General features: G+C 29.8%; 2 protein-coding genes, 1 long non-coding RNA gene and 1 pseudogene across 4 annotated transcripts; 2 read left to right on the forward strand and 2 right to left on the reverse strand.

Moving 5' to 3' along the window:
* The first annotated feature begins 288 nt into the window (after window positions 1-288).
* On the forward strand, window positions 289-1,459 carry LOC146723683 (uncharacterized; annotated as a pseudogene). The gene is made up of 4 exons (XR_014924435.1): window positions 289-453; window positions 821-1,068; window positions 1,231-1,367; window positions 1,456-1,459. The product of XR_014924435.1 is annotated as an uncharacterized LOC146723683 (transcript).
* Window positions 1,460-2,673: 1,214 nt separating this feature from the next.
* On the reverse strand, window positions 2,674-3,537 carry LOC146723684 (uncharacterized). The gene is made up of 3 exons (XR_014924434.1): window positions 3,314-3,537; window positions 2,883-3,114; window positions 2,674-2,760 (listed from the first exon to the last, which is right to left on the reverse strand). It is a non-coding gene; the product is annotated as an uncharacterized LOC146723684 (long non-coding RNA).
* Window positions 3,538-12,202: 8,665 nt separating this feature from the next.
* On the forward strand, window positions 12,203-13,632 carry LOC114944147 (cutA divalent cation tolerance homolog). Its single transcript, XM_029319932.2, has 6 exons — window positions 12,203-12,689; window positions 12,797-12,856; window positions 12,956-13,001; window positions 13,205-13,254; window positions 13,330-13,372; window positions 13,527-13,632. The coding sequence occupies exons 1-6, from the start codon at window positions 12,520-12,522 to the stop codon at window positions 13,602-13,604; spliced, it is 447 nt and encodes a 148-aa protein (XP_029175765.1). The 5' UTR covers window positions 12,203-12,519; the 3' UTR covers window positions 13,605-13,632.
* Window positions 13,633-14,114: 482 nt separating this feature from the next.
* On the reverse strand, window positions 14,115-19,927 carry LOC114944139 (E3 ubiquitin-protein ligase UHRF1-like). Its single transcript, XM_029319921.2, has 8 exons — window positions 19,635-19,927; window positions 18,609-19,189; window positions 17,942-18,296; window positions 17,454-17,636; window positions 16,610-16,766; window positions 16,332-16,530; window positions 15,198-15,602; window positions 14,115-14,593 (listed from the first exon to the last, which is right to left on the reverse strand). Exons 1-8 carry the CDS (start codon window positions 19,716-19,718, stop codon window positions 14,374-14,376), a joined length of 2,184 nt encoding a protein of 727 aa, XP_029175754.1. The 5' UTR covers window positions 19,719-19,927; the 3' UTR covers window positions 14,115-14,373.
* Window positions 19,928-26,749: the final 6,822 nt, after the last annotated feature.

Here is a 26,749-nt window from a genome sequence, read left to right on the forward strand (position 1 = left end):
ATTAATTTAAATATTTGGTGCTACTAAATTTTTTCTGTAAAGAATCAATAGATTAATCCTTATGGGAGGTCTGAAAATGTAATGTATAAGTTGTCACAAGATATAAGTCTAGTCTAGTTTACTATAAATACTTGGTATTGCACAAGGCCCAAATAGGACAGAGAGTTAAAATAAGTAAATTCATAACAGTGCTTGTCGTAGCAATTCTCTCATCAGTACTGAAAGAGCATCTTCTGGTTAAAATCACAAATTTATGCTATAGCTAGTGAGTCCGTTTATGTGAAAAAATAAAAGCAGTGAACAATTACACACAAGAGTTTCTCTTATGATTACGCAACATCATTAACTTCGTTAAGAAAAGTCTTGTCTTGCATTGTGTACTGAATGATTATTGTGACAAACATCTGTGAAGAATAAATTGATAGCAGCTGTAGAAAAAACAAAATGATCAATGTAAATAGAATGGTAATTATGGCATGAATGAATGGAAAAGACCAGCAACATCTGCCAGTCTGCTGACATTGGTCGTCACAAAATATAGCAATTGGATAAATTTCTATCAGTCTTATATTTTCTTGTGCACATTTTTCTCTTGATATATACATATAATTTAATACATAAGAAATATATATATATATTCTCTGATTCTATCTCTATAATTAAATCTTGAAATAAAAGTATGTACACATTAAACCGTTATTATTAGGGAGTGATATTTTTTTTCTATAATTCAGTTTATTTGTGTGCAACTAATAAAATAAGTGATTTTTTTTCATAAAAAATTTATAACTGTATAAAAGTTTCTCTAATTGATTTCTAGGTGACAATGTGGTTTTTTTATACTTTTTATTCATTATTTATATTACGAAAATCTGAAACTGCAAGTGATGTAATATCTGTAAAAGAAGTTGAAAGCTGGACACTTAGCTGAGCTTCCATGCTTAAGCATGATGAACATCATCGTTTTATGTTCTGGCAACTTGGAATAACGATGTCATTGGTCCAGGAAATCCTTTAAATGCAAAGAAATATAATTATGAAGTATTGACTGGCACACTTCAGATAAGAGTAAGTGTTCAGATGTTTTACAAATATATTCTAGATTTTCTTTCTTTTATAAACAATAGCTTAGTTGTGTAGTAGAAACTTAAATGTGTAAATAAATTATATTTTATAATTTTATGAAGTACAATATGTGTATCTTTACAATTTATGTTATAATGCTTATAGGGTGTGTCAACAGCAGAATCTGGATTTTATAAATGTATTCGAAAGGTTTATTCGACGAGTCTAAATTGAAGATTAATTCTGTTGAATTAATAGTAAAAAATGATTGGGGAAAAAGTTTGGGAAAATGATTTTGAGTGGTACCTCTTATAATTATAAAAAATATATTAAAGTGTTAAGTAACTACATTGAATTATACTTAAATTTTATGCTTATATTACAATGCAGCTAAAACCTAGAAAAATTTTACAAATAAGTTATATTAAATAATTTACAAATAATTTATTCTGCATTTGTTGTACGTACTTGTACAGTGGCGTCCAAAGCTGAAGATCGTGATGGTTCTATAAATTGTCTTCCACAATATTAATAAGCCTGTTTGCTGTTTCTTTTTTCAATCGAAAAATATTTATAAATTGTCGCTCTGATAAGTGAAATGGATCATCCCTTATGTGAAAACGCTGTCTTTCATTATAATCAAAAATATTTTCTAATTGTTCAGCAATATGAAGTTGAACAGCATTTTGATATGCTAAATCCATTGCAATTATAAATTTAATTAACCTCTCTTACATTGGATAACTTCACTTTTTTGAAAACAGCGGTTTTATTACTATATTTATCGTATGCGACTTACATATCGCATGGGGTTTACCCACTCGAGATTGAACTGTTCGATATTTTCTCGCATACGATACATCTCATTCATTCGAGAATACCATTTTTGCTATCGAATGCGATATCGCATGCGATATCTAGGGTCCTCGTTTCAAGAATAGACCCCCTGTCTATTAATCTGTGCCCTTGTCTTTATAGGTTTGTTCGCGTCGCATGCCTCAACTTGCTTCGTTTTACTTCAATGCGCTCGTATTGGTCCAATTCGAGGAGCGTACCAATACAAGCGCATTGGAGTAAGAAGGAGTAAGTTGGAGCATGCGACGCGAACAAACCTATATCATGACCATACGGTTGTAGCATTCATCATCCACACCTTTCATTTACACTCTACACTTTTATTACACCTTACACTTTTCACTGCACTTTACACTTTTTACATCTTTATACATTTGTATAACTTCAATTCATTAATATACATAATGTTTTTAAGAAAAATCAATATTTCCATAACAACACATTCATTCATTTATTTGTTACATATTAATTCTTTTTGTTCTTTCGCTTTATACTTTCAATGAATAAACATTACTTTTTCAAAGATCTGGTGAATTTATTCATAAGTCGCTACATTTTTGGTGACCCCGACGTGATATTAAAGCCGACGTGATATTAAACCCGACGTGATATTAAAGCCGACGTGATATTAAAGCCGACGTGATATTAAAGCCGACACATTTAAAAGCTGATGCGGAATAAGTGCCAAGTGATCGTCGTATTTGAAGTCTGCGAAATATTATCATCGCTTGGAAGAATTGCCTGGATATTCTGATTTTAAGAGATTCATTCTCCGGATCTTTGAAACATCAGAGGCGGATTAGTCCTTCACGGAAATTCTCAAATCATTTTATCGGATTCCTGGAACAAGGAGGAAAATGCCAATCGATAGATCACCAGTTAGACCCTGTTCGGATACACAGATTGATATGGATTTGGCGAGAGGATCAAATCAGGTTGGATCAGATAATATAATATTTTACCTTCTCAAACTGGACATCAGGTGAGTGATCCTATGTTACAAATTCACTCAAATGAGTTTCGTTTATTAAAACTACCGACTTTCTGGCATAAACAACCTAAACTCTGGTTGCTTCTATTGAAAGTGAGTTTACGGTTTATCGAATTCGATCAGATGATATTAAATATAGTTCTGTCATTCGTCATCTTGATGAACAAGCCTTAGTAACATATCTGAAGTCATTGAAAATCCACCTGAAACAGATAAATAGAATTATTTAAAGAAAATATTATAAATCGCTTACGGATTCAGAGAAAAACGTTTTGAGACAAATATTAGCTGGAATTGAACTTAATGATAAAAAGCCTTCGGAATTACTTCGAGAAATTCGTCATTTGTCTGGAGGATCTTTAGCAGATAGTGTTTTGCAAATGATTTGGCTTCAACGCTTACCACATAGAATTCAAACGACTTTAGCCGTAGTAGAGGATGTTCCTCTTGTTAAACTTGCGGAATTAGCCGTTTAAAATTGCTGATCGGGACGGCGGTTTGCAAGTCGCGGAAGTTTCCAATAATGCAAGTAATAAATCTTCGGATTTCGCGGATTTGCTACGAAGAATCGAAGCTCTTGAAGTTTCTCGTCGTCGAGATCGTTCCAAAAGCCGGTCTAGAGAGAATAGAAGATTTAGATTGTTATCGCGGTAACAAAGACAAATCAAATAAAAATATTAAAGATACATCATTTGTTTTTACCATAAAAAGTTTGGTGATAAGGCTAAACGATATGTACTTACCCTTGTTCTATGGTCCCAAAACATTCTTGGCTTCACAGGAAAACTAAAACGCCGCTTAAGACATGAGGCTGCTTAGACGGTGTTTCTAAACAATCGCCTCATTATTTCGGACAGACATTCAAATTTGAATTTTCTTGTCGATACGGGCGCTGATATATCGTTGTTACCTAAAAGGTTTTATTGAAGCCGTGGCATACTAATTTAAAACTTTTTTGCCCGCAAATGGTACTCCAATTAATACTTACGGTTCTAAAACTTAATTTGAACCTCGGTTTAAGGAGAGAATTCAAATGGAAATTTTGTGTCGCGGAATTAAACGTCCTATTTAGGCCCCCGATTTTTTGTCTTTTTTAATCCCCTTTAATTGACTTTAAAAAAAAAAAAACAAAAAAAAAAAAATTGTTGATAATGTTCCGGTCTATAAATACGGGAAAAAATTAAAAAAGTTTCACTTTTGTCAATTTTTACCACATCCCCTTTGATTCTGTGTACCAAAATTTTAACCAAATTTTTCCAGGCTCACCCGTTTTTTTTCCAATTTCTGGGTTTTAAAAAACACAGGGTGTTTTGAAAATCATATCTTTACGGGGGGCCCTCCTAATTTTGGGCCCCCCAAAGACTTACTCCTGAAAACTTAAAGGTGCAAGGAAGAATTAAAAAAGTCTATGATGGAGCAAGGAATTTGCAGGCTTCAAAGCTCCGGGGCACCCCCTCTAATTGGTACCTTTAAAAAGGAAAAAAAATTTTGGAGATTTTTGGGGTGATTATCGTGCACTCATCATGACATCCCGGATCGTTATCCCTTACTCATTTTTCAAATTTTCTTCTTCACTTTTTTGGAAAGGGGAAATTTTTCAAAATGCCCTTATTTAAAAAACCCGAAATTTCACGTACCGCGCTAAAGAAGATTCAAAAAAACAGCTGTCACGACTCTTTGGGCTTTGAATTGGTCGAAATCCTTTGGGTTTACAAAAACCCCGAAAAGCCCCAAACTTTTCAGGGCTCATGCCCTCTTTATTTAAATTTTTGATTTTTGCCTTTTGTCCCCCTTGATGACTTTTCTTATTGCTTCAAAAGGATGAAAAAAGAACTTTATTGCTCATTTTTCCCGCATTATTTTTACGTCTTAAACCCAAAGGGGGAATGACAACCCATGCGTAAAATTGTCTTTTCGGCCCAAAAAAACGAGATTTCTTTCTGGTACTGTTTCAAAACAAGGAGTTAAACCACACCCCAAAAGTGAAATCTTATTGTTTACCAAAACCCTAAAACCCTTCAATGAATTACCCCCGATTTAGGAATAATCAAAATTACCCCCCCGTCCCCCCCCTGTTCAAGGATCTGAAAAATCATAAAAGCCTCTGTTACAAAGAATATTAAAGGCCCCAGTCCCCAAAAAGAGGGATAGAAAGAATTATTTCTGGACTAAAAAAAGGGGAAAATTAGCTTTCGGTAAATTGTAAAGAGAACCCCCTTTTTCTTCTACCTCCTAAAACCCCCTCCTACTTATTTAACTGTGTGCTTCTGCTTTGCTGTGGGGGCCTCACTTAAAGGGCTTTTGGAAAAAAAAGGGGAAAACCCCCATATCAAACCCATAGCATTTTTCTCAAAAAAATAGACAAAGCTCCCCAAAAAAATTATACCCCATGATAGAGAAATTCTTAGCATTTATTTGGCTTTAAAATTTCAGACTTTTGTTGAAGGAAGCACCCCCGATTTTCAAAAATATCATAAAAACCCTTTTATTTTCTTTCCCCTCAAAAAAAATTGGTTAAAAACTCACCAAGAAAAATTAGACAATTGGACTTTATTTTCTCAAATTCTTACAAATAACCTTATTGGAAAAATAATTCAGTTGTGTTTCTCTGTCAGAATTGAAAAATTTTTTATGCCTTTTTATAGTTTTTTTTAGAAGAACTTGCTAATATCAGAAAAGATGAAAAACTCAGTTTTATTTCCTCAAATTCTCATTCTGTAAGAACTTATCTTTCGGATCAACCATACCTATTTATTGTGATTGCTCTCGGAATAATTCGTCCATATGTTCCTAAACTCTTACCGCAAGAGAATTTTGCCATGTTGTTCATGGAACTCGCTCACCCCCAGCGGCAGATTGACATCTAAACAATTACTATTGAAATTCATTTGGCTTCTTTGAAGAAGATGTGGGGAAGGAATGGACTCGAACTTGTCTTCCATGTCAACGTGCGAAGATTTCAAGACACACCCAAGAATTCTCCAATTAAGATTGCAATTCCTGATCAACGCTTTCAGCATGTGCATTTAGACATTGTTGGAGACCACTTCCTATTTGTCAAAATTACCCGTTATTGTTTACTATGATTGATCGTTTTTCCAGATGGCCTGAAGCTGTTCCTATTTCTGAGATTTCTGCTGAAACTATTTCTACAACATTTTATTCACATTGGGTACGCACGTTTTGGTTCTCCTATACAGCATACAACAGATCAAGGGTCCTCAGTTTGAAGCAGCTTTATTCAAAGCTTTAACAAACCTAATTGGATGCCAAAGGATTAGAACTTCTGCTTATCATCCTGCTTCAAATGGAATTCTGGAAAGATGGCATAGGACTTTGAAAAGCAGCGATTATGTTGCCACGAAACACCAACTGGGTAGAATCTTTACCTTCAGTTCTTTTGGGATTACGTTCGTGTTTCAAAGAAAGATTTAAAAGCTTCACTTGCAGAACTTCTTTATGGATCCACTCTTCGTATTCCTGGAGAATTTTTCATTGAAGAAGATTTTCCTGCAGATCCTGAAATCTTTCTTGAAAAACACAGGATTCATATGAGGAATATCAGATCATCTCCTACAAGTCATCATTGCAAAAGATCACCGTTTCGTTCACAAGAATCTTTTTGATTGTACTCATGTTTGGATTCGAGAAGATACTATTAGGAAGTCACTACAACCTCCTTATTCTGGCCCTTTTCCTATTGAGAAACGTATCTCTGATCATTTATTTGCAGTTAATGTTTCAGGAAGAGTTGTCAATATTTCGACAGAACGTCTCAAGCCAGCCTTCATTCCTAGAACTCAGACTCTACTGAACTTTCTACCAGATCTTCAGCTCCTGTTCCTGCTATTTCAACTCTGTTCCTGCTACTTCAACTCTGTTCCTGCTACTTCAACTCCTGTTCCTAGCTACTTCAACTCCTGTTTCTGCTACTTCAAATCCTTCTTCTTCTTCTACTGTTGGAAAAACTTTACGCACCTACCACCCAAAGAAGAAGAAAGTCCATTTCGCAACGAATATCGTCACTTGGGGGGGGGAGTACTGTAGCATTCATCATCCACACCTTTCATTTACACTCTACACTTTTATTACACCTTACACTTTTCACTGCACTTTTACACTTTTTACATCTTTATACATTTGTAATAACTTCAATTCATTAATATACATAATGTTTTTAAGAAAAATCAATATTTCCATAACAACACATTCATTTATTTATTTGTTACATATTAATTCTTTTTGTTCTTTCGCTTATACTTTCAATGAATAAACATTACTTTTTCAAAGATCTGGTGAATTTATTCATAAGTCGCTACACGGTTGTAGCATTCATCATCCACACCTTTCATTTACACTCTACACCTTTTATTACACCTTACACTTTTCACTGCACTTTTACACTTTTACATCTTTATACATTTGTAATAACTTCAATTCATTAAGGGTCGGCAGGCGACATGGTGGAGGACGCCTATCGGCCGGCGGGAATTACGGATTCTTATTTTCCAGATATTAGCGAAAATATTGAATGAATCTTATTAAATTTAGGATATTCTTAATCAGTAAGCTCATTTGTAGTCCTCTAAAGAGCTATTTTATGAAAAAAGATAAAAATAAAAATTTTTAATAAACTTGGGGAATGCACAGCTAGGAACGGTAAGGTTGGGTTAGCCGCGAGTCCGTATTTATTTATTATAAATTTTTAAGAGCGAAAATGTAAAATCCGGCCTTTTAGAGGACTGCTTTATTATATAAAGAATATATTAAAAAAAAATTCACGAAGTTATGTCACTTATTTTATGAAATATCTGGACGATAAGATTCTCACTAGATTCATAAGGAGCAGGGGAAATTTCTGTGGTAACATGCTGACTGCTTGACAAGGAGAGAGCATCATTCCATCTTTGTCTCTCTTACATCGCATATGTAGTAGCGTCCATGTAGGTACAAACACTAATACGTGAGCACACGGATGCAAATATTGAGAGATAATGTCAGCAAAAAAGGCTATCATATTATTTTTATTTTTTTGTATATGTATGCATATGTAAATAAGAACAAAAATAAAAACTATTTTAAGATGACATTTTATAATTAATTTTCTATATGTATTTGCATTTTATTAATATGTATTACATTTTTGATATGTTTTTAATTTATAATTTATATAAACATAAGTATGAAATAAAAATTGAAATAGTTCTGAAAATAAGTATATTAATGATAAAATTATTCAAAACAATAAAAAAATTAAATTTAATATTTTTAGTGTTTGTACCTACATGGACGCTACTACATATGCGATGTAAGAGAGACAAAGATGGAATGATGCTCTCTCCTTGTCAAGCAGTATTAAAAGCCATATTAAAAGCTTCATTCAATTAATAATCCAATATAATAATCAACAATTATTTTTATATAATATATAGTATTTTTTAAATATTTTAAATATTTAAAAATATTTTTTTTTAAGATTAATTGAGGAAAAGAATATTTTAAATATAAAAAAATATTTTAAATATTCTTTTCAATTAATTTTTAAAACAAATTTTTAAAAATATTTTTATATATTCAAATACTTATTATATTATATAAAAATTATTGTGAATTATACTCATTGGAGTAATAATTATTGATTGAAGCTTGTTATGGCACAAACTGAACATCTTGTACATTGTCTGTATAATATTTTACTTATTTATAAAATGTTTTTTATAAATAAATGAAATATTATATATATATAATATATAAGATTATAATATATAAGATTATTGATGTTACATTGTATAACTCTCATTTCTTTCTCTCTGCTACATAAGTACTTATGACGTGAAAGAACTTACGAGTAACGTATGATGGCTCAATGCAAGAATATTTAATCACGTAAAAAACTTGAGTTCAAATATATCAATATCAATTTTTTATAATATATTGGAATATAGAAAATCATAGAAATATATTTTTTATATAGGCGATAAACTTAAAAATTTGATATTGAAAATATTTTAATCATTTTACAACTACACATACTATAAATATATAAATGCAAAATAATTCCGTAAATAAATTTCAAGTAATAAATCAATTGCACACATGCACACAGCTGGTATGTAGATTTTTATTAAATTTATTTTTTGAATTATTTTACCACTTATATATAGTGTATGTAGTAAAAATATTTTTAATATATTAAAAATTTTTAAATCGCCGAAATATATTTTTTTATCATTTTCTATATTCTAATATATATATATATATATATATATATATATTATAAAAAAATTGATATTGATATATTTGAACTCTAATTTATATACTGGATGATATACTGAACATCCTTGCATTGATTATACATTACTCAACGTTCTTTCACGTTATAAGTATTTGGAGCAAATTATACAATAGCATCAATAATCAAAAAGAAATCAAGAATATAATCAACATATCCCTTATATAATATATATATATATATATATATATATATATATATGTTATATATATACGTTATGCACATATGTGCATAACCATATATACAATTTCCAAAAAGTGGGTGCTTATTAGCCTTGTTACGCTACTGCCTTCTGCTACGGAAGGCCAGAAAGCATTTTCAGGCGGCATCTCGCGTATACCGGCACGGTAGAGGAACAAGGAGAACACGTGATTATCGGTCCTTGTCTCTCTACGGTGCGTCCGCGTGAGCAATGCAATGGTGTATGTACGTGTACAGACATGCACCACTACATAAAACCCGAGAATTGGTTTCTCGGCGTTGGCAACACTGAAATCGGAGTTTCGCGTTGTCACCGCGCGAGGTCTCCAACATCAATTCGGAGTTTGGCCGACCGACCTGTCGACCCTTAAGGGTCGGCAGTACACCCAGGCAAACTCCGAATTGATATTGGAGACCTCGTGCGGTGACAACGCGAAACTCCGGTTTCAGTGTTGCCAACGCCGAGAAACCAATTCTCGGGTTTTATGTAGTGGTGTATGTCTGTACACGTACATACACCAACTGCATCGCTCACGCGGACGCACGTAAGAGAGACAAGGACCGATAATCACGTGTTCTCCTTGTTCATCTACCGTGCCGGTATACGCGAGATGCCGCCTGAAAATGCTTTCTGGCCTTCCGTAGCAGAAAGCAGTAACGTAACAAAACTAATAAGCACCCACTTTTTGGAAGTATATATGGTTATGCACATATGTGCATAACGTATATATATAACATATATATATATATATATATATATATATATATATATATATTATATAAGGGATATGTTGATTATATTCTTGATTTCTTTTTGATTATTGATGCTATTGTATAATTTGCTCCAAATACTTATAACGTGAAAGAACGTTGAGTAATGTATAATCAATGCAAGGATGTTCAGTATATCATCCAGTATATAAATTAGAGTTCAAATATATCAATATCAATTTTTTTATAATATATATATATATATATATATTAGAATATAGAAAAATGATAAAAAAATATATTTCGGCGATTTAAAAATTTTTTAATATATTGAAAATATTTTTACTACATACACTATATATAAGTGTAAAATAATTCAGAAAATAAATTTAATAAAAATCTACATACCAGCTGTGTGCATGTGTGCAATTGATTTATTACTTGAAATTTATTTACGGAATTATTTTGCATTTATATATTTATAGTATGTGTAGTTGTAAAATGATTAAAATATTTTCAATATCAAATTTTTAAGTTTATCGCCTATATAAAAAATATATTTCTATGATTTTCTATATTCCAATATATTATAAAAAAATTGATATTGATATATTTGAACTCAGTTTTTTACGTGATTAAATATTCTTGCATTGAGCCATCATACGTTACTCGTAAGTTCTTTCACGTCATAAGTACTTATGTAGCAGAGAGAAAGAAATGAGAGTTATACAATGTAACATCAATAATCTTTTATATTATAATCTTATATATTATATATATATAATATTTCATTTATTTATAAAAAACATTTTATAAATAAGTAAAATATTATACAGACAATGTACAAGATGTTCAGTTTGTGCCATAACAAGCTTCAATCAATAATTATTACTCCAATGAGTATAATTCACAATAATTTTTATATAATATAATAAATATTTGAATATATAAAAATATTTTTAAAAATTTGTTTTAAAAATTAATTGAAAAAAAATATTTAAAATATTTTTTTATATTTAAAATATTCTTTTCCTCAATTAATCTTAAAAAAAATATTTTAAATATTTAAAAATATTTAAAAATACTATATATTATATAAAAATAATTGTTGATTATTATATTGGATTATTAATTGAATGAAGCTTTTAATATGGCTTTTAATACTGCTTGACAAGGAGAGAGCATCATTCCATCTTTGTCTCTCTTACATCGCATATGTAGTAGCGTCCATGTAGGTACAAACACTAAAAAATATTAAATTTAATTTTTTTATTGTTTTGAATAATTTTATCATTAATATACTTATTTTCAGAACTATTTCAATTTTTATTTCATACTTATGTTTATATAAATTATAAATTAAAAACATATCAAAAATGTAATACATATTAATAAAATGCAAATACATATAGAAAATTAATTATAAAATGTCATCTTAAAATAGTTTTTATTTTTGTTCTTTATTTACATATGCATACATATACAAAAAAATAAAAATAATATGATAGCCTTTTTGCTGACATTATCTCTCAATATTTGCATCCGTGTGCTCACGTATTAGTGTTTGTACCTACATGGACGCTACTACATATGCGATGTAAGAGAGACAAAGATGGAATGATGCTCTCTCCTTGTCAAGCAGTCAGCATGTTACCACAGAAATTTCCCCTGCTCCTTATGAATCTAGTGAGAATCTTATCGTCCAGATATTTCATAAAATAAGTGACATAACTTCGTGAATTTTTTTTTAATATATTCTTTATATAATAAAGCAGTCCTCTAAAAGGCCGGATTTTACATTTTCGCTCTTAAAAATTTATAATAAATAAAATACGGACTCGCGGCTAACCCAACCTTACCCGTTCCTAGCTGTGCATTCCCCCAAGTTTATTAAAAATTTTTATTTTTATCTTTTTTTCATAAAATAGCTCTTTAGAGGACTACAAATGAGCTTACTGATTAAGAATATCCTAAATTTAATAAGATTCATTCAATATTTTCGCTAATATCTGGAAAATAAGAATCCGTAATTCCCGGCCGGCCGATAGGCGTCTCCACCATGTCGCCTGCCGACCCTTAATCTGTGATATAACTTGAGATATTTGCAGCTCTCTGACTTTACCAACTGTTTTCGAAAAATATTACGTGAAAATCGTAGAAAAAGATACAGAAATATTTTTTATACTTAAAAATCCAAATTTCGAAAACTCAAAATTATGTTCATTAATTTTTCGCTCCAATTTAATCTATCCATAATGTATACAACATTCTTGACATCACGCTGTTTATTATTCTTCCCACTCTCCTTGTTGTCAAATATTATTGATCAGCTGGTGGTCAAGAGGCAGATTCTTGTCGTTCCGTTCTCTTTGAAGTTCACCGACATCAAGCCGGCTCTCTACAGATGCTATTCGCAACGCGAACCTCTATCGCGGGAGCGTTGATGTTTTTCTGCATCGCGAGGAGTGTTTGCGCCCAGGTCTACCGGAACATGTCATCGTCGAGCCTCCCCGGGTTGTATTCCGTGGCCTACGTCACCGTGCCGAACGACACGGTGGCAAAAAATTTAGCGCGGTAAAAAATGCATTAATTAATGCATATATATATATATATAATGTAAATTTGCATCACACTTGGTGTTTTCAATTTTTTATTTTTAAAAAATTTTGATTTTTTTATAGTGGCCTGGTAGAAAATAAACTCGCCGCCTGTGTCAACATCATCCCACAACTTCTTTCCATGTGAGTTTTTGTTATCTTACATATGTTATTGTGCAAGGAATATTTTTAGCAAAAATTGTATTTCTTGAATATTAAAAAAAAAATATATTCTTCCTCTAGATACGAATGGGAGGGGAAGATACAAGAGGATCCTGAACTTTTATTGGTAAGAAACTCAGACTTTGTAAGCTGCTTCCGATGTAAAGTATATTATTTTTATGGTGCGCTAATTTTCCTTGTTTTGATGCCAAGAAATCAAATCTTAATCTTTGAGATTTTATTTTTTTAATTTAAATTTTAATTTCTATTCCCTCTGAAGAAAGGTAGGCGAGAAAATATTGGGATACTGATTATTTATTTAAATTACAGATGATAAAAACTAGGACAGAGAAAATAGATGCTCTAACAAAATATGTGAAGTAAGTTGATCAATTAAAACTACTGTACAATTACCTAATAATAAATATTAAATTTCAACTTTAATTTTTCTACAGAGATAATCATCCCTATACAATTTGCGAAGTGATTTCCCTGCCTGTAAGTTAATTTGCATATTTTATTTTAAATATTTTATTGTAAAGAGACTGCAAGTGTATTATTTTTAATATCCAGGAAAATAATAATACAATAATGCTACAAAATTAATGTATAAAATGTGTGTATTACAATTTTATGAATGTTTATAACGCAGATACAAAATGGAAATGGCGATTACTTGAAATGGATTGGAGACGTAGTGCCATCACTTGATACAACTCAAGAAATGTAAGATATATAAATTCAATACAGGAAATTCACTATTGTGTATATCATTTCCCTTTTAAAATTATTCTACAATTAATCCTATATTTCGATATTATTCTATATTCTATATAATAAATAAAGAACAATCCACAATAACTTGAACATAATAATCTAAAGGCAGTATATAGAATGTATAAATGTGTGAAAAGTTTCTTGTTAGAATGTGAGATGTCTTTCTTTGTCTAGAATACTGATAATTAAATATGTTATAATAGATCAATCAATCAAAGTGTCTACATTGTATGTATACATATTATTAAAATATAATTAACAATATCACATCAGTTTAAATAAAAGGTTTAATTTTTAGAATATATATTAGAATAAGACACATCAACTTTCCCTGCATCTGTGAATAAATTTGTATGTAATAAAAATTATATATATATATATATATATATATATATATATATATATATATATATACTATATAATTTATATATACTATAAAAATAGTATATATATATATGTATACATAATTATTTTTTTCTATAAACATAAAAAGTTATGTCAAAAGTTATGTACTATATATGACATAATATGTATATTGAATATAAAGAATTTCTATTTTAAAATTAAATTTCTACGTTTGAACTGTCGATTCGAAAACGACGAATTACAGGATTTTACAATTTTATATAATTTGTCTTGAAATCAGACAAACGACTCGACTGCTCACATATTATTGTACTTTATAAACAAACCATAATATAATTATAAAAAAAAATAATTTTCTACCTTCCGCCCTCGTAACCAGGAAAAATTAATAATAATGCGGACGCCAATGACTGATTGATTTCCATGTTGTAAGTTTTACCTAGATTATGTCGACACGAGGGACAGGAATATACCTCGGAGGCAAAACTTCGTTTTAAACACCTTAAGCAGATATTGTGTGCGCAGGGAGACGTTACCGGCTTATAAACTATTTCGAGGCAACAGGCGCATGTGAATCTGCAAAATATAAAATTGGATTTTATCAAGATTCTATTATTTTATTTCATTATTAATTTTATTATTTTTATTTTCGAAAATTTCATTATTAAGAAATTGCGAAAAAAATTATTATCAGTGTTGTGCTTACAATTAGATGATTATAAAATTAACTAAATAAAGATGAGATGAAAATATGTTTCAATTAATCTTAAAGAAGATAAAGATTATTTCTTGTTAATGTGTATAGATAAAAGATAAAATTATATGGTAATTCATCTAGATAACTTCTAGAATATTATTTTTAAAATTGCTTATGTAAACAAAATTATTGAAAAAATGTAAATTATAAAAGCAATATAAAAATATATACTATTTAAATATAATATAAAAAATACATTTATATTTTTTATAAATTTTTATTGCTTATTGTGTAAGTTCTACTATTTAATTGTGTGTGTAAGTATTTTTATGTGCTATGACTCTAAACCAAATTATCTGAATATTATTTTAGGCAATTTAATAAAGATAATACTTTTTTGTTTAAGATATATTCTATATACTTTATATTTTATATAAAGATAAGATAATGCCAAAATTTCAACAAAAAAATATATATATTTACCTTTCTGAAACATATTGCAGGAAGGCGGATTTTCCATCGGGCAATGCCGCAGTGCATTCAGTCCACAATTTAGCATTTAATTTGTCACTTTCTATCAAATTCTTCAATTCGTCTTCTAAATCGTACATTTCCTGTTTAAGTTTTTTCTTGGGCGGACTCTTATTTCTCTTCGGGCTTGTAGTATCTTCAGCTTTTCGTTTCACAGCTGTGTTCTTCTGCTCCATTGCTTCGAGATATCCCTCGGGATATATCATTTTTAAATTGAGCGAAGCGATTCTCACCTTGCCTTCTTTAGTCCAGGGCGCAGGAGTAGGATCATCTCTCCGCAATACAAATTTCCAAACACGAAAGCCACTCTTGCCTGTGTCTGGATAATACTTTACTACTTTGTATATACCGTCGTATCTACAGCAAATAATATATATATATATATATATATATATATATATATATTCAGTTGTGCTTAGATTATTTTAAAATTAACCAGATAAGATAAAAATATGTAAATTCATCTTAAATAAGATGATGATTTTGTTTTAAATAAATCTAGATAGAAGATAAAATTATATGACAATTCATCCAGATAATATTATTTTGAAGACAGCTTTTTTATGTAAACACAATTCTGAAAAAAATGTAAATTATAAAAAGAATTATTATAATTATAAAAATAATAAAAATTATAAAATAATAATTATAAAAATATATGTATATTTTTTTAAAGTTTTATTGCTTATATTCCTCAAGTTCTACTATTTAAGTATTTTTATATGACTAAACCAAATTATCTAACATTATTCTAGATAGTTTTGTAAAGATAACAGTTTTTTTAAGATGCAGATATAGATAATATATATTTTTATTATAAAGATAATATAAGATAATAAATAAGATGAAAGATAAAATAACTAAAAATAATAGAATTTAATATAAAAGAAAAAATAAAATAAAAGATAATAAAGTCAAAATTTCATCTAGATGATCATCTATATAATTTTATTTAGATAACAGCAAATATATATTCCTAAGTAGCAAACTGACATTATTAAACGTCAAAATAATGCCATTTTGCTGTTAAAAAACTATATACTATGTATATTAATTATTCAGAATTCAAAAATCAATTCAATGTACCTGTTACCCTCTTTTGGTGCATATTTACTATGTTTCTTTAATTTAAAATTGCGTACTACTCGGACCGGTATCCCTCCTCTCCAGTCCCTAGCAGTCGCGCCTGTTTTTTCATTTAACTTGGCGTTACAATTTCTTGCCAATGCCTTATTCTGCATAGTCAATCTCTGATCGCTACTCTGTCCAGCGGTTCTTTTGTTACCTGTGTCGATAAAAATTCATATATTGTAGAAAGATTTTGACTGAATCGCAAGCAATATTCTCTTGACTTGGACGATGACCTGATAAATCTCTGCCACCGGAACCGGTGTATAAAAACTCGTCTCCGTTGTCGATGTCGTCCTCGTAACCACCAGACAAAACGATAGAGTACGCGCAATCCGTTTCTCGTCCGTGGATGCCGGCCACATGTGGTCTGTGCACTCCCGCTTCCGCTACCTGTACAATATTTTTTCTTTTACTATTCTTTTATAAATTTTTCGAGCTTTTCTTATCACTCCTTTTTCCTAATTAAATATAAAAATTTTACACAAATAATTTTAACAATTAAATTAAACACTGATAAATCATACAGAGTGTCCTATAGGAAATTGCTGAAACTAATCTGCTGTAATTTTTTAATGCGTGCAGTTATTGAGAAAACAAAAATTGTTTTGGAAAGAGGAAAGTCTGCAGTTTTTTAATAGATATAAATAAATGTTTACGTGCTCATTTATTTTATTAATAAAAAGTAATGAAAAAAGTGCTAATAATCACATAAACTAATAATAAATATTTTTAACAGTGCCAGATTTAATAGCAGCTATTAAAAGGATCGTCAATAACATTAAAAGTGACATGTTAGAAAAAGTTTTTACGAGTTTTCGTAAAAGAACAAAATTTTGTGCAAATTCAAATGATACGCACTTTGAAAATATTTATCATTAGCTTACATATGTAATTATTAGTATTTTTTTCATTATTTTTTTTCCAATAAAATAAACTAGTATACGAACATTTTATTTATATCCATTAAAAACTTATAGACTTTCCTCTTTTCAACACATTTTTTGTTCTTTCAATAACTGTATAATTCGACGTCGATAAATTTATTGAAATTGGAGGAGATTCGAAACTCTTAGTCACCTGCAGTCTAAACATCCAACTCGTGCCAACTTCTACACCTGGAATAGGACCCCGGTGATTCGAAGGGACCAAACTGCATATCTTTGTTTTGCCAACGCAAGCCATTCCTTTTCCCCAATCCTTCTTCGGCTTCTTGTCTTCAGATTTAGATTTTTTCTTCGACTTTTTCAATTTATCTCCCGCCTAGGTAGATAGATAATAGTAATGATGATGAAGAATTCTACACTATTCTATATGAAATTGGATCCTAGTAAAATCAACTAAAGCTGCTAAACAGGAAATATAATACAGTTGAACACAAAAACCTCTCTATGAGTGTTGTTTGAATAGTTGTGAACCAATAACTGTCCATATTGTTTAACTTTAAATAAATAAATAATAAAAAATATATTTTTTGTTCATCAGATCAAAGTTACGACATGTGAGAATACTAGCTGATTTTAAGATCCAATTTTGCATAGGATGAATTTAAAGCTCTTTAAACGAACCTTGACGATTTCGTTTTCGTCGTTTTTACATTCAGGACAATACCAATAATCTTCAGTTGGAATTGCCTCGAGCGGCGGGCTCAGACATCCCAAATGATACGCGTGGTTGCATTCGTCGCAAAGTAAGAGTTTATTTTCGTCCTGTTTGCCGGCGCATATTTTGCAACCGCATTCTCGACACTGCTTACGCGGATTGTCCATACACGTCGAGCAAGTGGCGGCAACACGTCTGCGTTTGCCATTGCTGATCATGAATTTTTCATCTTCCGATGTTCTCTCTGTTAATAATTTGCGTACTTCAATTTGATATATTTCTCCTTTGGAATTAATCTTCAGCAGCTCAAGCTGATTATTGCTGGTAAAAAAAAAAATTAATGTTATAGCAAAGCTAAATCATAATTCTTAAGTAATATGATATAAAATAAAAAATAATATAATAAAAATAATATAAAATAATATAAATATAAAATAAAATAATATAAATATATAAGTAATATATGAAATAATATAAATGACATAAAATAATATAAGTAATATAAATATAAAATAATAAAATAATATAAATATAATAAAATATAATAAAATACAATATAATACAATAATATAAAAAAATACATAGAATGCAAACATGTATAAAAATATATATAGAATGCAAAATATGTAATACCAGCCAATGTGCAATGTTCCAGTCAGTTGTTGCAATCTTTTTTTCTTTTCTATTTTGGCAACTGTAAAGTCATACCACAATCCAACTTCTTTAGGCTCCTCTACATTATAATTGATCATTATCTTTTGGCCTTCAGATAATTTGTCAAATGATATGAGACGGATGGCACGTGGCCGTATACGCATTTCAGGTACATTGAAAGGGAATCCATCATTCGTGAACTCCCACAGGACATTATAAATTATTTCTTCTCCCTTTTGGAAAATGTTTTGTACAATAGCTTCAAACCAGGCACCGTTCTCTTCATCGAGGCAGTCTATCGCATCTCCAACTTTGTAATACAAGCTCTCCGCTTGTACCAGTCCTTCTTCTTTATCTTCATTCAATTCTCTCTTTTCTTTTATGCTATTATCACTAATTTTGTTCTCTGTATCATCAAACTTTATTTTTATCATAAGCTGTATAACGTCGTTTAAATTAATGTCATAATCGTATAGCTTGTAGCCATTTTCTAATTGTTTGCCACGAAAAAATAATCTCTGCATATCTGTCTCAACATGCAGTTGCTTTTCAATCGCACCCTGAAAAAGATCAGAAATCAGTAGACTTAAACTCCATTGTATTGTGTCAAATGCTTGATAAAATCAAATAAATTATTAAATTAAATAAATAATAAAATTAAATAAATAAATAAAATATTTATATCCATATGAAAAATATTAATTTATATGATGATTATGAGCTCAATATATATGAGACTATCATAATTAATAAGTGTGAAAAAAATATTTCTAATTACGACAAAAAAATATATATATATATATATTAATAAGAATATTTGTCAGTCAGCTCTCCTATTTTTTTTAAAAAACTCCATCTTCATCTCGACTAAGAGCCAAATATATATATATATTCGATAAATAGGGGTCCGCAAAGCCGTTCATCCTTTCGTAAAACATGTAACATATGTGATAAAAGGGCAAAGTTGTTTTTTCATGGCAATATGATCAACATCAAGTGTCATACCTTTAAATCTTCCACGCTTGTGAGCTTGGAGATCGTTATAATCGCCTCCTTCTTCCCGTCCATCGTCCTCACTTTGACGTACATTTTGTCGCCGAAATGATATACGAAGTGATATAACAAATATGCCAAGTCTGATGTGCCGCGACACTTCCGATACTCCGATACACAGATGACGGCTGACGGCTTTTGGCGGGAAACGTTGGAAACTTGTTTCCGAGAACTATGGCCGCTTGGAATGCAACAGATAAATGCGATAGCAGACGCGACTAGCAGACGCCGCCATTGAAAATGTAGAGCATAGAGAAGAAACTTAAGGGTCGACAGGTCGGTCGGCCAAACTCCGAATTGATGTTGGAGACCTCGCGCGGTGACAACGCGAAACTCCGATTTCAGTGTTGCCAACGCCGAGAAACCAATTCTCGGGTTTTATGTAGTGGTGCATGTCTGTACACGTACATACACCATTGCATTGCTCACGCGGACGCACCGTAGAGAGACAAGGACCGATAATCACGTGTTCTCCTTGTTCCTCTACCGTGCCGGTATACGCGAGATGCCGCCTGAAAATGCTTTCTGGCCTTCCGTAGCAGAAGGCAGTAGCGTAGCAAGGCTAATAAGCACCCACTTTTTGGAAATTGTATATATGGTTATGCACATATGTGCGTATATATATACAGGGTGATTCAGGAGGAAAGGTAAAGATTTTAGTGGGTGATAGTATAGGCAAATGCGAACAAAAAATGTCCTATTAACATGTGTCTTATTTTTATAATTATGAATACTGCTGCTCTCATAAAAGAACGTCAAGATGACCTCAGAAGAGCTACACGTAGTACAGTCAAAAGAATTAGAAAGTGTATTGAAGTCGGAGGTGGCATTTTTGAAAATCAACTTTGAACTTAGTCATTTGCGTCTACTTTTGTTTGTGCCTTTGACTTTTTTCTGCCGTGAGTGGTTTATTGTAACCAATAAAAATAAGACACATGTTAATAGGACATTTTTTGTTCGCATTTGCCTATACTATCACCCACTAAAATCTTTACCTTTCCTCCTGAATCACCCTGTATATATATATATATATATATATATATATATATATATATATATATATGTATATATATTTATTATATAAGATATATTGATTATTCTTGATTTCTTTTTGATTATTGATGCTATTGTATAATTTGCTCCAAATACTTATAACGTGAAAGAACGTTGAGTAATGTATAATCAATGCAAGGATGTTCAGTATATCATCCAGTATATAAATTAGAGTTCAAATATATCAATATCAATTTTTTTATAATATATATATATATATATATATTAAAATATAGAAAAATGATAAAAAAATATATTTCGGCGATTTAAAAATTTTTTAATATATTGAAAATATTTTTACTACATACACTATATATAAGTGTAAAATAATTCAGAAAATAAATTTAATAAAAATCTACATATACCAGCTGTGTGCATGTGTGCAATTGATTTATTACTTGAAATTTATTTACGGAATTATTTTGCATTTATATATTTATAGTATGTGTAGTTGTAAAATGATTAAAATATTTTCAATATCAAATTTTTAAGTTTATCGCCTATATAAAAAATATATTTCTATGATTTTCTATATTCCAATATATTATAAAAAAATTGATATTGATATATTTGAACTCAAGTTTTTTACGTGATTAAATATTCTTGCATTGAGCCATCATACGTTACGCGTAAGTTCTTTCACGTCATAAGTACTTATGTAGTAGAGAGAAAGAAATGAGAGTTATACAATGTAACATCAATAATCTTATATATTATAATCTCCCAGATAGCACTGGATGTATTATGGACGTACATTTTAAATCCAATTTATGTCCATATGTCCATGGACATAAATAGGGCATAAATTGGATGTCCTTTTTTGGATATGAATCAAATGTCCTAAACAGTACATCCTATGGACATTCAATATATGTTCAAATTTAAATACTGATTTTTTTTTATATTAACGTTTAAAAAATATTTGCCTTTCGTTCCTATAAAATGTTTTAAAATATTTTTCAAAAATTCCTTTAATTTTTATTGAATATATGTCATTATATATTAAAAATATGTTATTAATAAATATATCACAACAAATATTTTTTAACATTTACTTATATATAAAAAAATGTTTGAAAATGTTTTTATAGTATCATTTAATGTTATAACTAAACTTATATATTTGAGAAATAATTTTTAATATTACAAAATCTGTTCTTTTAATGCCACGATCAAAATATATGTATATTATTATTATTATTATTAAATAATTATTGTATTTTATTATTAAATATTTATTTTAGTATCGCAATATTTTTTTACTATAATTATTTTTACACTAATGTTTAGTTTAATTATTTTTATATTAAAATTATTATTTTTTTATATACCAATTAAATATAATTTATTAATAATAACTTATTTTATTTAAATCTATAAATTTACTTTTATTTATTATCGGGGCACATGTCCCCGTCAGAATTAACGGTACTGCGTCTCGTCCTTGACGTCGCGGTACTCGCACGCGGTGATGCGCAAGACCAAAACAACCGCGAATCCTTATTATAGGATAGTGTAATGTTTGGGTCAGTGAACCTTTCCTTATTCGGTCGACGATTGTAAGCACGTATACATACACGTAGTGTAGTGCTGTGAGGTTGCGACCATTGCACAATCTATTGGACATTTGCTAGAAATTTATCAAGGTAAGACGTTTTACTATAATTATTATATAATAATAATTTTGTCACATTCACGCACACATCACATACGCACGCACACACGCACGCATAATTTCCTTCATTCATTATATTAATTGATTGAACGTTTTCGTTTTCATATTCGTTTCCTATGTTCTATAATCTTTAATGATAATAATCTATACACAAAATGTTTTAGAAATAGATCGCTAAACTTTAAGAGCATATTCTACTCACTATAATGATAAAAAGTATATAAACATTCGGAACAGCTTTCTTTTCAAGTTATAAACATTTTTTATTTACATCGGGCAACATATATCTCGCTTCGTTTCATGAATTGTCCTATTCACTTTTTATTAGAAATAAACAAAAAGTTATTAGATGGATCTGTAATAATATTATAGAATCATTTATGATATTTGTATTATTACTGTGAAAGTACTCCGAAATCGTATTATCATTTCGTGTGACAAAATAAATATTTCGAGAATTTTTGGGCGTCTTCGATAATATCTATGCGATGTCGATGCGACACGTGCATTAATGTGGAAGAAAATTATTTTCAACAATTTCTGTAATGAAATGTTACAGTTTCAAATGTTCTTAAAATCTGTTATAAAAGATTTATTAAAATCTGTTATTGTTTTCATCCTTACAGTATATAAAATATGCTTTTTAAGTTTGGCGATTTATTTCTGAAACACCCTGTATACATGGGACATTCGTTACTAAATCAACGCTTTTTTCCGATTATTGTTTATTTGTTTTATTTTTTAAATGTTTTTGTACTGATTGCTAATAGCGTTATTTATAAATTTTTTAGATTATTATTTCTATCGATTCTCGAATTTTCAACGGATTTTCATCAATTAATTAAAGGTAGAAAAATATTAATCAATTTTAAATTTTAATATTAATTTTAAAAATACCAAAAATAAGAAGAAAATATTATCGAAGAGCACAAGAGATAACTAATTTAGTAATTAATAATGTTCAAAATAAGAATTTAATGCCATTATTAGAAAGTACACCTTCAGTTTCAAATAATAATTTAGAGGATTGCAATAATTTTTATATCAATAATTGTGCGCGACGGAAAGCAGGATAGGAAGGTCGGAAGCGAAAGGACAGCGAAACACTGCACTCGACAAACGCGTAACGTGAACAAAAAATATATTTACTCTAAGAACAACACAAATTACAATTGTTTTACCGCACAGAAATTACCAAAAGATAGCCGAGTCGAATGTATTAGAAATGAATGCAATAAACGAGAGAAAAGCCGGGTCGAAAATAAATTACTGACTGTTCCGCAAGCAACGGTAATTAGACGAGAAAACCGAAAAAGACAAGCGATCTTTTTCGGAAAGTAGAAGCACACTCTATTCGCGACGAGCAATCGGAAAGAGCCCCGCGGTCACGAGAGAGGAGGTTTATATAGTCCCGGATTTCGAGAACCTTCGCGAACATTTTCCCTTGTTCGATCGAGATGTTAAGGGCGAAAGTACGTTTACGATAATTATTTACCTTTTAGCAAGTCATATTTTGTTGTTATTGGCACTTGATTTTCTCTCCTCTCGCACGACCGCGGTGTTTACGATTAAAGTGAAAGTTAACGCAAGCGCTTCTTTTTTCGCAGGCGCGAGGTATATGTATACTTGTGCGGCCGAGCGCGATTTAAATAATATTAAAATCTGCCTGTTACAATTTAAGGTTTTATATACGTAATGCTAGTTATGTGCATGCTGCATGCTTATATTGCATGAATTTGAATGTAATACATTAATGCCCTTCCTTTCAGCTTTCTTTATCCGTTCGATTTCGAACAATAATGATTTAGAAACCGTGAATAATTATAATTCAGACCGTGATCCCGATGATACAGAACATAATTTTGATAACTTTGAATCTACAAATTTTGTGAATAACTTTAAATCTATAAATTCCACTACTGATTTTCCAAATTCTATATCTTGGTTGCAAGAATGGGCAATTAAAAATAATATAACTCATACTGCGTTAAATGAATTAATATCTAATATGAAACTTAAATATCCGGAATTGCCTAAAAATGCTCGCAGTTTATTAGGAACTCCCAGAAAAATCAATGTAGACGTCGTTGCACCAGGACATTACTATCATTTCGGTTTAAGTAATTGCATCGAAAGACTTTTATCGCGATGTTCTTTTCAAAATTTACACTGTATTGAAGTTAACATTAACATCGATGGCCTGCCATTATTCAAAAGTTCAAGTAGTCAAGTTTATCCCATTTTATGTAATTTAGTTGAAAATTACAATGAAGTTGATGTCATTGGAATTTATCATGGACATGAAAAACCCACAGATGCCAATGTATTTTTACAATCTTTCACAGAAGAAGCAAAAAATTTAACTATTCATGGTATAAAAATTAAAGATCACACTTATTCTTTTAAAATTAAATCTTTTATATGCGATGTTCCTGCTAGATGTTTTATTACTTATACAAAGGATCATTCGGGTTATTACGCATGTTTTAAATGTACAGCTAAGGGCAAATATTATCTCAATAGAATGACTTATCCATATTTAAATAGTTGTCAATTAAGAACAGATAACGATTTCCGATTAAAATTACAAGAAAACCATCATATAGGTACATCAATACTTGAATCGATTCCTAATATAAATATGGTGAATGATTTTCCATCTGATCCGATGCATTTAATATTCTTGGGAGTTGTTAAAAAACTGATTTCTTTATGGTGTTACGGAAAACCTAAAACAAAGTTATCCTTTTGTCAAATATCTGAAATATCAAAGTTATTAGAACATCAAAAAAAATATATACCTTCCGAATTTAATAGAAAATCAAGATCTTTGTTTGAAAGTAAAAGATGGAAGGCAACCGAATTTAGAACTTTTTTATTATATACGGGATCTGTTGTTTTAAAATCTATTCTAAATCATGATCAATATTTAAATTTTTTAACTTTACATGTAGCTATCACTATTTTGTCTAATTCAAAACATATGGAACAATATTTAGATGATTCCAACTCCTTATTGCAATATTTTGTAGAAACATTTATTAATTTATATGGTAAAGAAAATGCATCGCACAACCTGCATCATTTATTACATATTTGTGATGACGCGAAAAAATTTGGAATTCTTCAAGAATTCAGTGCTTTTCCGTTTGAAAATTACTTACAATCTATATTAAAAATGATTCGTAAAAATAATAAAGAATTAGAGCAAATTGTTTGTCGTATAACTGAAAGAAACTATTGTATAAATTCTAATGTCAGAGTGAAATGTAACGAGCCTCAATTTTTAAAACCACATTTTAATGGTCCACTTATTATTAATTTTCATAATTGTAATCAATTTGGCAAAGCGGTGTTTAAACAATTTATTTTAAAAATAAATGAACCCGATAATTGCTGTAGCTTAAAAGACGAAAACATTATTGTTATTAGAAATTTTGTTGTAAATAATGAGGGCTTTTTCGTAATCGGAAATAAATATAAAACGCTTACAGATTTTTACACCGTACCATGTAAGTCGTCAAAATTAGGGATATATGTAATCAATGATATTGGAAATTTAGAATTCTGGGATTTAGGGCAAATTGCAAATAAATGTATGAAATTAAAATATAAAAATAAGTATGTAGTTTTTCCCTTATTACATTCAGAATATTTTTAAAAATTTTTCTTTTCTTGTGCTCTTCGCTAAAAAAATGTTAATTTTTTATATAATTTATAATAATATATAGATAAATATAATATATATATAATATACAATATAATATATAGAGGAAATAGGTTTGCAATTTTTGTGATAAGTTATTGAGTGTTTGCGCCTTTTCATATATAAATTGTAAATAGAATTTTTTGTTGGAATAAAATGCTCCTTAAATTTTTTGTTGAAATGTTTGAAGAAATGGAGAGATCATGGACTATAGTAAGGTTTATAGATGAAGATACAGTTGAAGCTGTCCCATCTACCTGGATTATCAATAAAAAATGTTATTGGCCACCGTTTCATATGGAAAAAATTGTAGCGGCTATCAAAAAACATGCCAAACCAAATACATGTTGGCCTTCATATAATGTTATGACTTTCAGAAACAGCAGTTATGGTTAATATAAAATATTTAAATATTATACATTCCACATATACTTTTGTGATCAATAATATATGTACATAATCGTTATTTTTGTTATAATAATATAAATATATTTACTTGTATTTTCAGATAACTATAAAACAGCCAGGGAAAAAGCCAAAAAGGCTGAATTAACATCTGAATTAAACTCCGAGACTGATAATGATAACATTTCGAAAAGAAAAATTATCCCAAAGAAATTCTTTTTGTCATCA

Source organism: Nylanderia fulva, unplaced genomic scaffold (assembly GCF_048542155.1).
Source record: "Nylanderia fulva isolate GAGA-0341 unplaced genomic scaffold, ASM4854215v1 Scaffold175, whole genome shotgun sequence".
NCBI classification, from domain to species: domain Eukaryota; kingdom Metazoa; phylum Arthropoda; class Insecta; order Hymenoptera; family Formicidae; genus Nylanderia; species Nylanderia fulva.

Excerpts from the sequence above, each read along its gene's own strand:
- LOC114944147 (XM_029319932.2), top strand. The coding sequence starts at position 12,520 with ATGCTATTCGCAACGCGAACCTCTATCGCGGGAGCGTTGATGTTTTTC. Across the intron at positions 12,690-12,796 it reads GTGGCAAAAAATTTAGCGCG|TGGCCTGGTAGAAAATAAAC; the intron begins GTAAAAAATGCA and ends ATTTTTTTATAG. Across the intron at positions 13,373-13,526 it reads GCGAAGTGATTTCCCTGCCT|ATACAAAATGGAAATGGCGA; the intron begins GTAAGTTAATTT and ends TTTATAACGCAG.
- LOC114944139 (XM_029319921.2), bottom strand. The coding sequence starts at position 19,718 with ATGTACGTCAAAGTGAGGACGATGGACGGGAAGAAGGAGGCGATTATA. Across the intron at positions 19,190-19,634 it reads CAAGCGTGGAAGATTTAAAG|GGTGCGATTGAAAAGCAACT; the intron begins GTATGACACTTG and ends GATCTTTTTCAG. Across the intron at positions 15,603-16,331 it reads GCACCAAAAGAGGGTAACAG|ATACGACGGTATATACAAAG; the intron begins GTACATTGAATT and ends TATTTGCTGTAG.